Genomic DNA, 15,651 nt, shown 5'->3' with positions numbered 1-15,651 from the left:
GTGACTTCCTATATTTTGTCTCATTGACTGAGAAAATATAGGAAGAATTAAATTCTGTTTTTAATCCTTTCTGAGTGCTGTATACAATCCATTAAGCCTCCGACATGAATTGACTATGGATCTCATGAAGAGTTTGCTGCAGTAGATATTTTGCTATGGTGAATTTTCTTTATAACTGTACCTATGGAATGAATCAATCAGGAATTTTTAGTAATTTTTTAAGTCTGCCATAATAATATTTATTTTAAAAATTTATGGAATTTACAACAGTGTTAAAAAAACTTTTTTATTATCCCGACGTTTCGATCTTCACATCAAGATTATCATCTGGAGCATACATCACTATACAAGACAAGCTGAGTTACATTATTAACTGTAAGCTAAAGAAACAATGATTTGATCACATGTTATTCTACTGGCATGACCTCTAGTGAAAAAAATAAAAAATAAAAAAAATAATAAAAAAATTACATCAAGCTAAATGCTATTTAGGAATAAACATTCTTTCAGATGGTTTTCTTTCAGAAACAATGATGTCCTATTTTTAGTATTAAAATTCTTATTTTTGCTTTTAAGATACTGGATTTTTTACAGTCCTGTTTATAGTTGTTCTTAGTGAGGAACATTCCATGGGTCGAAAATATATCTTCCATATATTTAGGATTTTTAGACCACTATTATTGTTCAGATTGGGGTGGTTGATAATAATCTTGCATGCTTCCTTGAATTTTCATTCATACCATGTTTTAGTGCGATGTAGACAGCTAGTGCTTTTCCAGTCAATTCTGTGTAGGGAATTCAGGGCATGATCAAGGAAGCATGTGAGATTATTATCAACCACCCCAATCTGAACAATAATGATGGTCTAAAAATCCCAATATATGGAAGGTATATGTTTGACCCACGGAACGTTCCTCACTAAGAACAACTATAAACAGGACTGTAAAAAATCCAGTATCTTAAAAGCAAAAATAAGAATTGTAATACTAAAAATAGGACATCATTGTTTCTGAAAGAAAACCATCTGAAAGAATGTTTATTCCTGTCATCATAAATAGAATTTAGCTTGATGTAATTTTATTTATTTATTTTTTTTTTTTAATTTTATTTTTTACACTAGAGGTCATGCCAGTAGAATAACATGTGATCAAATCATTGTTTCTTTAGCTTACAGTTAATAATGTAACTCAGCTTGTCTTGTATAGCGATGTATGCGCCAGATGATGATCTTGATGTGAAGATCAACACGTCAGGATAATAAAAAAGTTTTTTTAACGCAGTTGCAAATTCCATAAATTTTTAAAATGAATGCTGATCACCGTGTAGCTCTAAAAGAAAGGATAATAATATTTACTTTAGTCAGAATCAAGTGTTATATCTGTTTTATAACAGATTTAGCATTTGTTAAATGTTAAATCTGTTATACACATTTGTTTCAATACTGGAACACTATGAGTTAGCATAATAATAATAAACTATAAAAACATGAAATATCATGAGCTTGAACAGTCTGGACTCGCTAAGCAAGCTATGTGCACTAAACACAGAGTTCACTGGAACAAGACAAAAGTCCCTCATAAAAGTCATTTCCACATACTATGTCTTTATAAAGAAACATTACTCCATGGTCCTAACAAATAGATTCAATGGTCTACATCTATCTCCTTTATGAGAAATAGCACTTTTTAAATCTGCTAATTTTTCCTAACTTATATATACACACACACACACACACACACACACATATATATATATACATATATATACACATACAGGGTGGTTCAAAATTCCATGTACAAACTTTGAGGGGAGGTAGAGAACCTCAAAATCAACCATATTCACATAGGAAAGCATGACCAGAAACGCTACCCGAAAGTGATAGGTGGTGCTGTCCGCCAGCACTCCAGGTGAGCAATTGGGGCTTCCTCATTCAAGCTTTCAACGTCGTATGAAGAACATGTTGTTTAATGAACTCTGAGATGGCAGACATGCACCTCGTTTACAGGTTAGCTGACGGTAATGGAAGAGCCGCTGTACAAATGTATCGCGAAAGGTATCCAAACAGATGTGTACTGCATCACCAAATGCTTGCGTATTTGCATCAGAATTTGTGTGACCATGGATCATTCAGGGATTGCAGGCATGACAATGGGTGGCCACGATCAACTGAAGAAGAGCAGGTGTTGCATGCAATGGACAATAATTCAGAGACAAGCACACGTGCCGTTGCCTCTGCTATGGGAATATCTCAATCCAGTGTATTGTGCGTTTTGCACTCTGAGTCCTTGATGGCCGAAGATTATCCTCGACATGTGGAATTCGCACAGTGGTTTCTGCAGAAAAGTGCCGTAGACCCGGATTTTCCAACTTTTGTTTTGTTCACAGAAGTTTCATTTACCTGCAAAGGGGTCTTCAATCACCACAATGCTCATGTGTGGGCCCATGAGAACTCAAATGTTGTGCGATCACATGCTGCACAACAACGCTTTGCCATTAATGTATGGGCAAGTATCATTGCTGACTGTTTAGTCGGCCCACCCGACTGGACTCCCAGAAGTGACGGACCTTTCTGGAAGAAGTTCTGCCGGATTTACTGAACAATGTTCCAATGACTGTGCATTGGCAGATGTGGTTCCAACACGACGGGGGCTCCAGCCCATTTTAGCATTTCTGTGCGTCAGTATTTGGACAGGTCCATTGGGGCTCGATGGATTGGGCATGATGGACCCATTGCATGCCCCCCCCCACGCTCACCTGATTTATCAAGCATTGATTTCTTTCTGTGTGTGGGGGGGGGGGCCTTAAAGCCACAGCGTACGAAACGCCTGCTGCCTCTGACACGGGCCTTGTGGCAAGAATCGCCATCGCTGTGCTAATATCCGGGAAACTCCACGCATTTTCGAAAATGTATAGCAATCAATGCGTCAGTGTCAGACATGCATCATTGCAAATGTTTCTTATTGAGCACCTGATAAGAAACCATATTATGTATTCAACTACTATTGAACTATTCAGTTATACCTAATAAAGTTTTTTACACTACTTACTGCCTTGTGTTATTTCTATATCTTTGTGTCCCTGTTAGTATACCTTCCAGTAGTATTTACAGTCATTCTTTCCTATATGTGAATATGGTTGATTCTGATGTTCTCTATCCCTCTCAAAGTTTGTACATGGAATTTTGAACCACTCTGTGTGTGTGTGTGTTGTGTGTGTGTGTGTGTGTGTGTGTGTGTGTGTGTGTGTGTGTGTGTGTGTGTATTAGTGAGGAAATTGACTGTTTTAGTTATCTCACATTAGTTACTAGGATGGCACTTTTTAGAATTGTTTGTCACTGTTTGATTGCTGTTCTGTAATTCTGTACTGAGAATGCCTATGAAACTTAGGCAAAAATTCTACAAATAAGTAAGTTTTAACATGAGTTTTCCTCCATTTTTATAGTTTGCCATTAACAGACTTAACAGTTGATGAATGCTATAGTGACAGTCAAAAGTAGTTATTTCTTAAATTGTCTGAAGTCTTCTGAGAACAAGTCCTCTATCACAACGCTTCCCAAACTGTGGGCCGTGGCCCCCTTGGGGGCATTGAAATAATGAAAACAAATTTAAAATGTTTTAAGACTAAGTAGATTTTTTTTATTTTAAAAGAAACGTTAACTTTTATTATTTATTATTTTTTTTGTTATTTTTTATATTTTAATGGAAAAATTCACACATTGGTGTTGGTTCACAAACTTTGCTTCCTGCGTATTTCGGCACTTAATGAATATTAGTAAATATTGCTTATTCATATGTTTCATTTCAAAGCATTGGTTAATTGCATTTACTTCGAATGCTCTCCAGGGAAGCTCCAAATCTTTATATACATATCAAAACTCGTTTTATATTATCACTGTCATCCAAGCTAGTTTTCTGTTACCAATAAGTTTCGCATATACTTCACACATGAAAAAAAGCTTAAACAAGTTCACGTGGGGAGATAGTAACTCACTTGCAGTGGTAAACAACACGCCCTCCCTAACAGCCACTATACTGCAGAGGCAATAAATACAAGTACTTTTATTATGCCAGTGAATAAGGTATGAGGAGTCTGTGTAATATATTTCTCAACACATAGTGCAATTAGAGACAACTGGGATAAAAACACACTAATTAATGAATCACATGTCCCCTCATACAGAAACTATGCTGTATAGACTGAAACAAAACCATATGTTGCATAGGCAAACACAGTATCTAACTAAAAACTATTGCTATTAATTAGATGTGTGTGAGTTCGATTTCCCAAGGCAGCAATAAAATTCAACTGAACGTGTTAAAATTCGTAAAAGTGTTAAAGTAATATATATATATATATAATGAATGTTATGGCAGTTTCACACATGGAATTCGGTTGAAGAGAGTTAGCATTTCAACTCAATTGTCAGCTATGCTTTTATCTTTCGGTTGCACGATTTTTTGTTAATACCGCACCAATTATATGCACGTTTTAATAACCTGCCTTTGCTGTCTGTTTCACGTTAGGCTTAATTACCGTAAATGGAGAAAAGTCACAAAAGAGAAAAATGTTCCTGGTCCGGGGATTCCCTTATTCAGGTAACATTCACTAATTTCATGTTAATAGTCTGTGGTGTGCCAGTATCGATAAGTGGTGATATTATTGGATCTATTCTACGTTAAAAAAATGTAACCCTGAGATGAATAAGTGGCTGATAAAAAATAAAAAAAAAATCCCGCGAACAATCAGAAAAAGCAGAAAGACTCAAAAAAAAAAAGGACAGTATTTCATATTCTACCAGAACAGCCTGCATCGTCTTCAAAACCAAACAGTAAGAGGCAAAAAATGTAATATATGCATTTGATTTTTGCAATATTCGCTGTGTATATTTTGTATTGAATATAAATACAATAAATATTATAATAATATATCTCTCTATTATGATTTTTTTTCGAGGGGGCCGTGAAATATTTTAATTTTTGCAAAGGGGGCCCTGACATCCAGAAATTTGGGAAGCCCTGCTCTATCAGACTGAAATGAAAGGAAGTTCTCTTCTTCTTCTCACCCCCAGAGGTGAGAGGAAGAAGAGAACTTCCTTCAGAAACACCTCTAAAAATCACTATTCTGACCAATTCCAACAACATTATGAATAGTTTTTATGATGCTTAAGGCCTTCCCCTCAGAATTTCAGCAACAGGACCAAAATTGAGTGGAGAAGGAATGTAACAAATGAAAAAAGAAAGTAAAACGATGGACTGCTACAGGTCACATTCAATCAATCTCAACCAGTTATCCCGCCACTGTCTTACCCACCTTTGTTACAAAAAAAAATGAAATTTCATACAAAACATCACCTCATAAGTTGAGTAGAGAATGCAGAAGTTGACAGCAATTTTAAACCAGCTGACAGAGTGAATGTTTCGGCCTACATTACCAAATTAAATTTAGTGTTGAGAATGTACATCCCCATCTGAAATTTAGCAGTTTCATAAGCAGTAATACCAGTAATATAAGCAGTAATACCAGTAATAATGGCAGAAAAGTAACTAACTACTTCTAAATGTAGATGCTACCCCCTCCATCTTCTCAATACTTTGCTCACTTTCATTTTTTTTTTTAATAATGAGATTTACATTATACTGATAAGTATGTACAAATAGAAGTTAAAAAGTAATGCTTATATTTAAATAAAACCATAAATACTTAAGCCAATTAAATTTTATATATAGATATTATAGGAAGCTAAGTAACCCACCCTCAAACTTCTATGTACTGACCCTAATTCCAGATATATTTTTTCCCAGTGTTTTGAATAAATACATTGGTATAACTTTCGAAACTGTCACTGATGTCTTTATTTTTAAATTTCTCACAAGGATTGAAAGTGATGTCCATAGGTAACTCCTTAGGAAGGAGCAAATAAATAAATGTTGCTTGAAGCTAAGTCTACCACCCAACAACTTTCACAGATGGTATTATTATTTTTGTTGTTGGTAGTAGTTTTTTTGTTTAATAGCATATCAACCACTGCCAACCAACCAACCAACCAACCAACCAACCACACACACACAAGGCAGCAAAACTGCTAAGTGGTGTGTGAGCACATGAAATTATGTAGTTGATATGTTTTTGAATAATTGGAGGGTGTAGTCAGGGGAAACCAAGTTGAGAAGACTTTTCCAGAGCACAGATGTGTACATAAAATGAGAGAGGATGAGAAGATGGTTCAGTATGTTTGAAGCTGGGATAATGAGCAGATGCTGACCTGACAATCAGTTACCTGTCTGTGTTTACAGGCGTAAGGAGAAAGAAAGAATGATGACAACTAGCAGAATTGCCTCATTAAAATAACTATAGAAGAGGCATGAAACAAACAGAAAGGCTGCGAAGAAATGATATGAATAGCATCAAGTATTTTTAGGGAGGAATTCAATAAAGTAACTGAAATGTAAGAATAATATTCTAAATTAAGACAAACAGGATTTATGTAATAGTATTAAAAACTACATTAAAAGGAAGGAAGGAGTTAAGTCTGGAACAAAAAGGATGCCAGGTTCCTAGCTTCTTGGAGACAGGAAGCTATGGACATGATATGAATATGCCTGGAAGCCACTGATATAAGAGATCTAAGAAAAATGAGGAGATTGAACAGATGGCATCAATTGGTAGAATTAAATATGAGGATAAACTTGATATTGTTAAAATGCAGAAGTGTGTAAAGCAGAACTAACCTCAGGTGGCATAATCACTTAAACAGAATAGAAGAGTAGAATAGGAGAGAAAAGTTAGCAAAACAAACGAAGTGGCTTCTTTTTTTTTTTCTTTTTTCTATTTTTTTTTTTTACCATGATAGATGGAAAAAGACCAAGATCTAGGTGGATTTTACTATGCATCACTACATAAAGTAGCATTCAAAGTGATTGTGAGAGTTAGATTAGAAATACTGTAAAGCTGTTGATCAAAGACTAGAGATTACAGATATGAGTTATGAGGAATTGAACTATATTGTATGTGAGTGATTGTGTATGTGATTGAACTATATTAAAAATGAAGACATTAAAAGAGAACTTGATATTATTAGTATGCAGGAAAGTATTAACAGAACTACTCTAAGAATGATATGATCATGAATGGGAGATGACAGAAAATGAAACAAACATCAGAAAAAAATGGCAAGGAAAAACAACCCAACCAAGTTATAAATGGGCTAATGCTATACAAAGGACTTTAGAAGACAGGAAGAAAGAGATGATTAACTTAGATATGTAACAAATAGATCAGTTTGAAAGAAAATTGACAACAAACAAAGAAAGAGATGATGAACTTAGATATGTAATAAATGGATCAGTTTGAAAGAAAATTGACAACAAACAATCGAGTAATAAAGTATTAATTATGATGGTTATACTATAAATTAAAGATGCCAAGAAATTATATTCTTGGTTTAATCTTTCATCCAAGTGTAAGCAAACAATGTTTGCATGTGAGGTATCTTCACGACTGGGCTTGTATATAGAGGATAATGACTTCACATTAATTGCCATAATGCAAAGCACACACACCTTTTCAGATATGTATAATGCTGTGCATTATGGGATGATCAAATGAAAGTCGAAACCGGTCTAGATAGCAGCCCCTTTTCCATAATGCATAGCAGCATATCTGAAAAGGTGTGTACTCTGCATTATGGGATACTAAAGCAAATGATGTGAAGTAATTATCTTCTATATACAGGTAGCCCAGTCATGAAGATACTTCACATACAAACATTGTTTGCTTACACTTGGATGAAAGATTAAACCAAGAATATTAATTTCTCAGCATCTTTAATTTACAAATTTTTATGTTAATGTGCTCTGAAAATGGTTATCACAATTCCTTCAAAAATGAAATGAATTTGGTCTCACTATATCATATTTGTTCAATAAGAATTCCTTAACCACTGTGTGCAGCAATAATCTGCACGAAATATATTTGATATAGTTTATTCATGCTGCTTATATGGAATAAACAAAACAGATCATACATCCCAATTAAAGAACACTTACTGATTATATATCCTAATTGAAGCTGGTACTGCACTAATAAAGCCAACCAATTTACTACTTTTTACTACCCTCACGCCACAATGCCACTGCCTTAACCATCCTGGAGGTTGAAGTGCCCTAAGACAAAAAAAAAAAATAAAATAAAAAAAAAAAAAAAAAAAAAAAAATATTACAATCTGTATAATAAGCATTATCAATTGTTGTTGTTGTTGTTGTTTTGGATGGGGGGGGGGGGGGGGGGATATTAGCTGAGTAAATATACTATCATTCAAATGGTGAGCCTACCTCAAGACTGTTACACAGCAAATTACTGATTATTCTCAATGTTGAATCAAAATGAAAGTCTTTAATTTTTAACTTTTCTTTTAACTTTAAAATAACTCTTCTAAAACACAAAGCAACTTTCAATTGTAGGTTATTAAATTTATTGAAAGCTCCAAAAGCATTGTATAAAATCCAGAAGTTTTTTGTTTTTTTTTTCATACAATTTGATAGTGATATCTCTACTATCCTCTTGTGGAAACAGAAAAGTTTAAAACAGAAGTTAAACAATGAAGAACAGAGATATAATTTGCTATTTTGTGTGCTTAATGAAAACTTCTAAACACTGTTTCAGAATCAAATAATGATGAAATGAAAAGGGATGTCAACTTCATTCAGAGGAGGTTGTCAACCCGCTGTATAAACAGTTTATACATAAGCACAATGCTATGTATAAACAATGCTATCTATACTAAAGGAAATTCACTCTAACTGGCTATCCATTATAACAAACTATTAATAGCCTGCAGTCTGTTATAACAGACTCACAATAACAAACTAGCAATTCTACAAGTTTGGAATAGTGAGAGTAAACTGTACTAGACATAAATGTTATGAGCTATGGTGGGAAGAACTAAAACAAAAACATTTGCACTATTTATGTAAGAACATCAAGCTAAATTTTAGCTAAATCAAAACTCAGAAGGAACATAAAAGTAATCAAGCATGAATCTGTCCCTAAAATTAATGTGTTGTAAGAGCCCATGAGAGCTGGCAGAGGACATCCAAATGTAAAAACAGGACTACGTGGGGAGACTGATAGATGAATGAGGGGGGAGAGAGAGAGAGAGAGAGAGAGAGAGAGAGAAAGAATAACAGATAATATTTACAGGAAAACTATCCATTTCTGTACTCATAACAATCTCATGTAAAGTATATGAATTCATTATTTCTCAGTAACAAAAATAATTAATATAAATTAAAAAGATATTTAAGTTATAAAGGATGCTATAACTCAAATTTGATGGTAATAGCTCTAAATGTTGGTAAAATCTGTAAGATATTTAGGAGGATCCAACCAAACATCAAAATTTGTTTAAATTACAATAAAAGTTGTGAACCCTTTAATAAAAAGTACTTACTTTTATTTTTTAAAATGCTATCGTATTTATAGTAAAAATGTACTAGATATTATTGTAGTCAATCACTATTCCCCTTGTTGCCCTCTTTTTCCAATGTTCATTTATACTTCCTGTACATTTTATCTCTTTCAGTGGTAATTAACTGCTCTTTAAGTATGTATGTATGGAAGTTTTCAGAAGATGTTTCTTTGAAGTTATATTGAACAAATAGAAATCTTTCAACAAACTCAAGAGTCAACTTGTTCTCAATCTTCTTTGTCCATATGTAGAGTGAGACAATTCACTCTACATTAGCAATGTGAGAGGAAATAGCAAAGAATTGTGCAATCTTTATCATTCTGAATGGTTGACATTTTTGGAGCTTTCAAAAGATTTGATCCACTACTGATGTGATAGCAAATCGATGAACTCTGTCACTGAAGCAAATTTTCAGTGAATTTCTAATTTCTTCAGGTTACTCAACTGAGCCAAACAGGTAACACCATCAATGCCCAGTCCACTGAATAGTGGACTGGGCATTGTTCCAATTTGATACCTCACTTAAAGTCATCCAAGAAAAACAAGAGAAATCTCCTACGTGTTTCATACACTTTCCCAAATATTGCATACAAGAATTACAGACATTTTATTTCAGAACAGAATTTATTGCACTGTCAAGCTGGAAACCAGAAAGGTCAAGGTGGAAAGCTTTGAGTCATATATTGATAAAGGATGTTTCTGACTGAGTTTGAGTTATTCAGAACTTCTATCACAGAGTTGCTTTCCCTTTCAATACATTGAATATGAAAATCGGAATACACTCAAGAATGAATGCATTTCACTGAACTCATGTTTGAACATCTTAATCACAGCAGGTAGCTCTAACAAAGATAAAAAGTACAACTCAAGGCTGGAAACATGTGCCAATCTCTCTATGATTGGAAATAATGACAACCGTTTTCTTTTGTAGTGAGAAAGCAACTGCCAGTATTCAATCTCAACAAAATCAACAGTATCTCTGAGTTACTCAATGAGTACATTAAATATGAAAGTATTGATATGGTAATTGTTTTATGTTTTATGTTATGATATGTTTTAAAAATAATCTTCTCGACATCACTTTCCAATATTTCTATTGTGAGTACAGTAATTCAACATACAGGATTGCTGTACTTACTTAAGGAACTTTATTAAGAACTTATTTAAATTATGGGGATATTTAATCCCACATTATTTCAAAGCCGAATAAGAAAACTGTAAAAGAAATTTCATTAATTTATTAAGAACTTTATTTACTAACACTGATTAAGGAACATGATGTAGAAGGTAAAAACATTGCCTTCTACATCATGTTTGAGCTTCTGGACATTAGAGTGCAAGAATTCCAAGTAAATGCAATGCACTTCTCAGACAAGTTCCCTACACCCAAAACAGAATTACTTTATAAATATTCTTATTGACAATGATTGTTTCCATCTGTACAAACTCCGTAACAGGCAATATCATTTTCTCCAAGTGATTTTATAAAACAGCATTAACAGAATGTCATGTGCAAGTGCAGAATTAACAACTGTTTCCATTTTAGTCCTAGAACTAGAACATTTTTAGGCTACTTCAGAGTCAAGAAATGAATTTTTCAATAAGAGAGATGTAAAATCCATTGATCTATAACTATTACAATGCTAAACAGTGTGAAAAGTAAAAATACCATTGATGAAAAATGTATGGAAACATTATCTAACATTCTGCCTACTTTTAACAAGATAGGCTGCAGTATATTTTTTTGAAGGGTTCTCTCCTCAAATTGCTTTCTTGTACTTTTGTTTTTATGAGCATTTAAACCAGCAAACACCTTTAATAATCTGTCATAGAAAGGAATGTTACATGTTTACATACTAAATTCCAAGTGATCTAAGCCAGTGCTCTTAAATAAAATCATTAATTAGTTCTTCACTGAATTTGCACTTTCATTTTGGCATTATTTATGAGGACAGTAATTTAGTAATATCATTGCACTTTTTTAGATTTATTTTGCCAGCTGAAATTACCAAACCACGATGAATTACTTTGTAAATGTAGATCTTCTGCAACTAATACATTAACCACTGATCTTACAATTCTGCAGTGAAGCAAGGATAACCCTGTAAACTTCAATGTTACAAAAATGAAGACTGATCTTATTTCCAGGAAAAAAAAAAAAATCAAACAAAAGATTTCACTTCACCTTATATGCGATAATGCATGTGCACTACAGTGAACATCACTATAACAAACATTGGAAAAGTCCTGACCTAAGTCCTATAGAACTAATGCTATTTTAAATTCACTATTACAAACAGTAAAAGCTGAAACTCTCACAGCAAATGACATCACATTCAAAAGACAAAGGAAATGATGGGAATGTTAAAGACAAAACACAAAGGATTGGTAGTAACCATACATAAAGCACGCAAAATTACAATATAAAAGAAAGTACAAAAGCAATAGTAGACATAAGAAAAAAAGTAGAAGAGCATGAAATTATAAAAATCTAGAATTAGTATTTAAATTTCAAAAGGTTACATTAGCTTAAATTAATGTCACTTACATGAAATCTTCATAATAAACTACTGTAAATATGAGGGGGTGTGCTGAAAAGTTGTGATAATCACCATGAAGGAATTGAGGTAGAATCATGTAACTTACAACACATTATCCCTGCTGCATCATTTACAATCCTCTGAAAAAAAAAAAAAGTCTTTCCCTTGTTGCACAAACCAGTCCTCATCTGCAGATATGACTTCATCGTCTGCAGTAAATTTTGTTCTTTTCAAGTGTTTCTTTAAATTTGGGAATAGGAAATAGTCAGATGGGACCACGTCTGGCAAATAGGGTGGGTGAGGCAGACATTGAAAGCCCAAGTTGTATATTATCTGTTGGGTTCCATGAGCAGTGTGAGCAGGTGCATTGTCCTGCAAAAGCAACATGACTCTGCTCAGTTCCTGCGGCATTTTTCCTGCAGTATCTCCTTCAATTGCTTCAGAGCTGCTGAATAAACTGCTGTTGTAACAGTTTCACCTTTTTTGAGGTACTGGGTAAAGATTACACCATCCATATTCCAAAAGACAATGGCAAGAACCTTCCCTTCTGACTTTTGGGTTTGGAACTTCTTTGGCCATAGAGAACCTGTTTCTCCACTCCACTGACTGCTATTTGGTCTCTGGGTCACAGTGATGAAATGTTTCTTTCTTTTTTTTTTTTTCCAACAGTCACAATACGAGCCAAAAGATTTGCACCTGATTTCTCAAAATGATCCCAAATCTCTTGAGATGACAGCACAAGTTCTCTCTTTTGGTCTACATTCAAACATTTGGGGAGCCACTTTGCTGAGAGCTTCTGCATGTCATATGTTGATGGATAATGTCGCCAACTAGTTCCCTGGATATCCCCAAATTCTTTGCAATGTTTTTGGCTGGTATTCATTTATCATTAAGGATCATGGCACGCACTGCATCGATGTTTTCAGGTGTGATTGTTGTGGAAGGTCTTCCTGACCTGGGGGAATCTGTTGTCTCAGGATATCCAGTTTTAAACTTGACAGCCATCTGGCAACTGTTGGATATATTGGGGCATAGTCAGCTAAAGTCTCACATAAAGTTTCGTGAATCACAGTTGCAGACTTTTCTTGCAGAATGAAAAACTTGATGACAGCCTACATCTTTGAATTACTTCAAAAAATCTGACACATCTTCTCTTATAGAAATATGAGAAGACATGTCAGATTCATAAAGACGTGGCTTCTCATAAAAAAAAAAATGACAAATGATTGCAATTTGAAGAAGCATTAAAGGGTTTTAAGATATATGATCTTTCTTGTGGTTACATCAGTTGTTTTAATATCACTTTTATTCTAGGTGTTTATCAGAGCTTTTCAGTCTCTTCCCCCCCCCCATATGTATATGCAGAAAATCCTAAAAGTTTAATTGGAAAAACACAAAAATTTAGGTTTTCCCAATCAAAACTTAAAATGTATGTGAAAAACTCCAAAATTCTAAATCAGACATTTAGAATTATTTTACCATATGGACAAAAAGAGTCTTTCAAACATAAAATGAACTACTACCCAAACAAATTTCATAACTTTTACTTAAACTATACACCCTCTGTCCAAAAAAGAAACCGAACTTTTTGAAAATAGAAGAAACTAGTGGAGCAACCTGTTGTATCTTTTTGTTGTAGAAAGTGGCAACCTTCATTAATGTTGTGTCAACTGTTTATGACATTTGTTTCATTAGAAGTTATAGTGCCAAGAGTGACAGTGTGTTTTGACGAACAGTTGGAAAATGAGTTTCAAACAGAGAGCTGCGATTGACTTTTGTGTTAAACTTGGTAAAAGTTTTACTGAAACGAATCAAATACTTAAAAAAGCATACAGGAATGAATACTTATCCCGTACAAGTTTACGAGTGGTTTAAGTGATTTTGAAGGGTCATGAGACACTCGACGATGATGAAAAGCCAGGCTGTCCAAAAACTGAACTGAGCGAAGTTAACATCCAAAAAGTGCATGATTTCATCAAAAAAAAAAAAAAAAAAAATGAAACGTCCGTGAGATTGATTGAAGATGAATTGGGGATTCCAAAATCAACTGTGCACAACATTTTGACCGAGAGTTTGGGCCTTCGTAAATTTAATTCGTGATTTCTTCCCCACAAGTTGACCGACGACCAAAAAATGTATTGAATTGAACACTGTAAGGACCTCATTAATACCACTCGTAAGGACTCAAACTTCCTTGAAACGATCATTACTGGTGATGAAACTAGTTTTGAGTATGAGCCCAGAATGTTGAATGGAGACCACCAGAAGAGGGGGCATCCAAAAAAAAGTCTCTTGGAGAAGTCAAAAGTAAAGACAATGCTGATTTGTTTCTACGATTCCAAGGGCATTATCCAAAAAGAATTTGTTCCGCCTGGCTAAATAGTCAATGGTGAGTTTTATCTAGAAGTTTTGAAGCGATTGATAGCGAGAATTCGTTGTGTACAGCATGAATATCGTGATGTAGGCAGCTGGTCACTTTTGCACGATAATGCACCTGCTCATCGTTTGAACATCGTGAGACAGTTTTTGAGCAAAAACCAAGTTTGTGTGTTGGATCACTCACCGTATTCACCTGAGTTAGCACCATGTGACTTCTTTCTCTTCCCCTGACTTCATTTGCTGATGAAAGTAAAGCATCCCAAACAAAGCTGAGGGAGAGTATATTGACTGAAATAAATTATTTGAATAATTATAACTGGCCTGTGCTTTATTTTCTATCAAAAGTTCGGTTTCTTTTTGGACAGAGGATGTAAATTAAAGAAATACTGTATAGTTGGTAATATTTCTTCAGTTTACAGCAAGAGAAGAATAGTATCCATTTATGTTAAGGCATATTTCACAATCAGAAAGCTGACATTCACCTACCACTTTCCCTTCCCACTCAGGCTGACAAATGCAAGCACACCTGACATAAATGGTCCTCACTTCTGGGCCATTCCACATTGTAAAGGAGGTGACTAAGTTGAGTGACTTAATGAAGTTTTCAGATTTTTAATTTTAATGATCATCATCATCATCGATGCTTCCTGTGCCTACTGGCACATAAGGCTGCAATTTTAATAGTACAGTACACATATTTAGTTTATTAGGATTTCAGGTGACAATTCTGGATTTAAATTTTTATAATTTCATATTCTTCTAGTTCCTTCCTGCATCTCCTATTATTATTTGTACTTTTTTTTCCCACATTGTCATTTTGTGTGTTTTATATATGGTTCCTGCCAATTGTGCTCTTTGAATACATTAAGGCTGTTCTTATAAAATGCCATCATTGGATTTAATAGTTAATCGGTAACTGGTTCGAGATTAGGTGAGCCATCATCTCTAGTTATTCACTTTGCACTGCATCATATTCTGAGTCTCTCTTGGATTAGTTTTTGGAGTTTGGATAGTGACTGAACATTCCATGAGATAAATATCCAGTAAATAACTTTTTTTTCCTTTCTCTCTCCTTCCTTACTTTAAAGCAGGAGTGAATGATAAATCTAAAATGGGAGCACCTCAACTATGAACAGGTGCTCAAGATGCCTCAGCAGACTAAGACAGTTCTGGAGAAGAAATGACTACACTGCTACCCAAATGCAGAGTCTGATCCATCTCCCAATATGCACAACACAAAATCAACAACAGAACAGCAGCAGACCA

The 15,651-nt window shown here is 34.3% G+C and overlaps 1 protein-coding gene across 1 annotated transcript in view; it reads right to left on the bottom strand.

Moving 5' to 3' along the window:
* Nmt (N-myristoyl transferase) overlaps positions 1 to 15,651 on the bottom strand; it is a 182,924-nt gene that overhangs the window by 99,481 nt on the left and 67,792 nt on the right. Inside the window, exon 6 of the mRNA XM_090393987.1 lies at positions 8,046 to 8,162. Within this exon, the coding sequence (XP_090250113.1) occupies positions 8,046 to 8,162 (117 nt within the window). The remainder of the gene's footprint in view (positions 1 to 8,045; positions 8,163 to 15,651) is intronic.

This window comes from Typopeltis vanoorti, chromosome 6 (genome assembly GCF_054136105.1).
Source record: "Typopeltis vanoorti isolate ZY-2024b chromosome 6, IOZ_Tvanoo_1.0, whole genome shotgun sequence".
NCBI lineage: Eukaryota > Metazoa > Arthropoda > Arachnida > Uropygi > Thelyphonidae > Typopeltis > Typopeltis vanoorti.
Note: the sequence above shows the minus strand (reverse complement) of the source record. Positions and strands in the feature narration are given on the sequence as shown.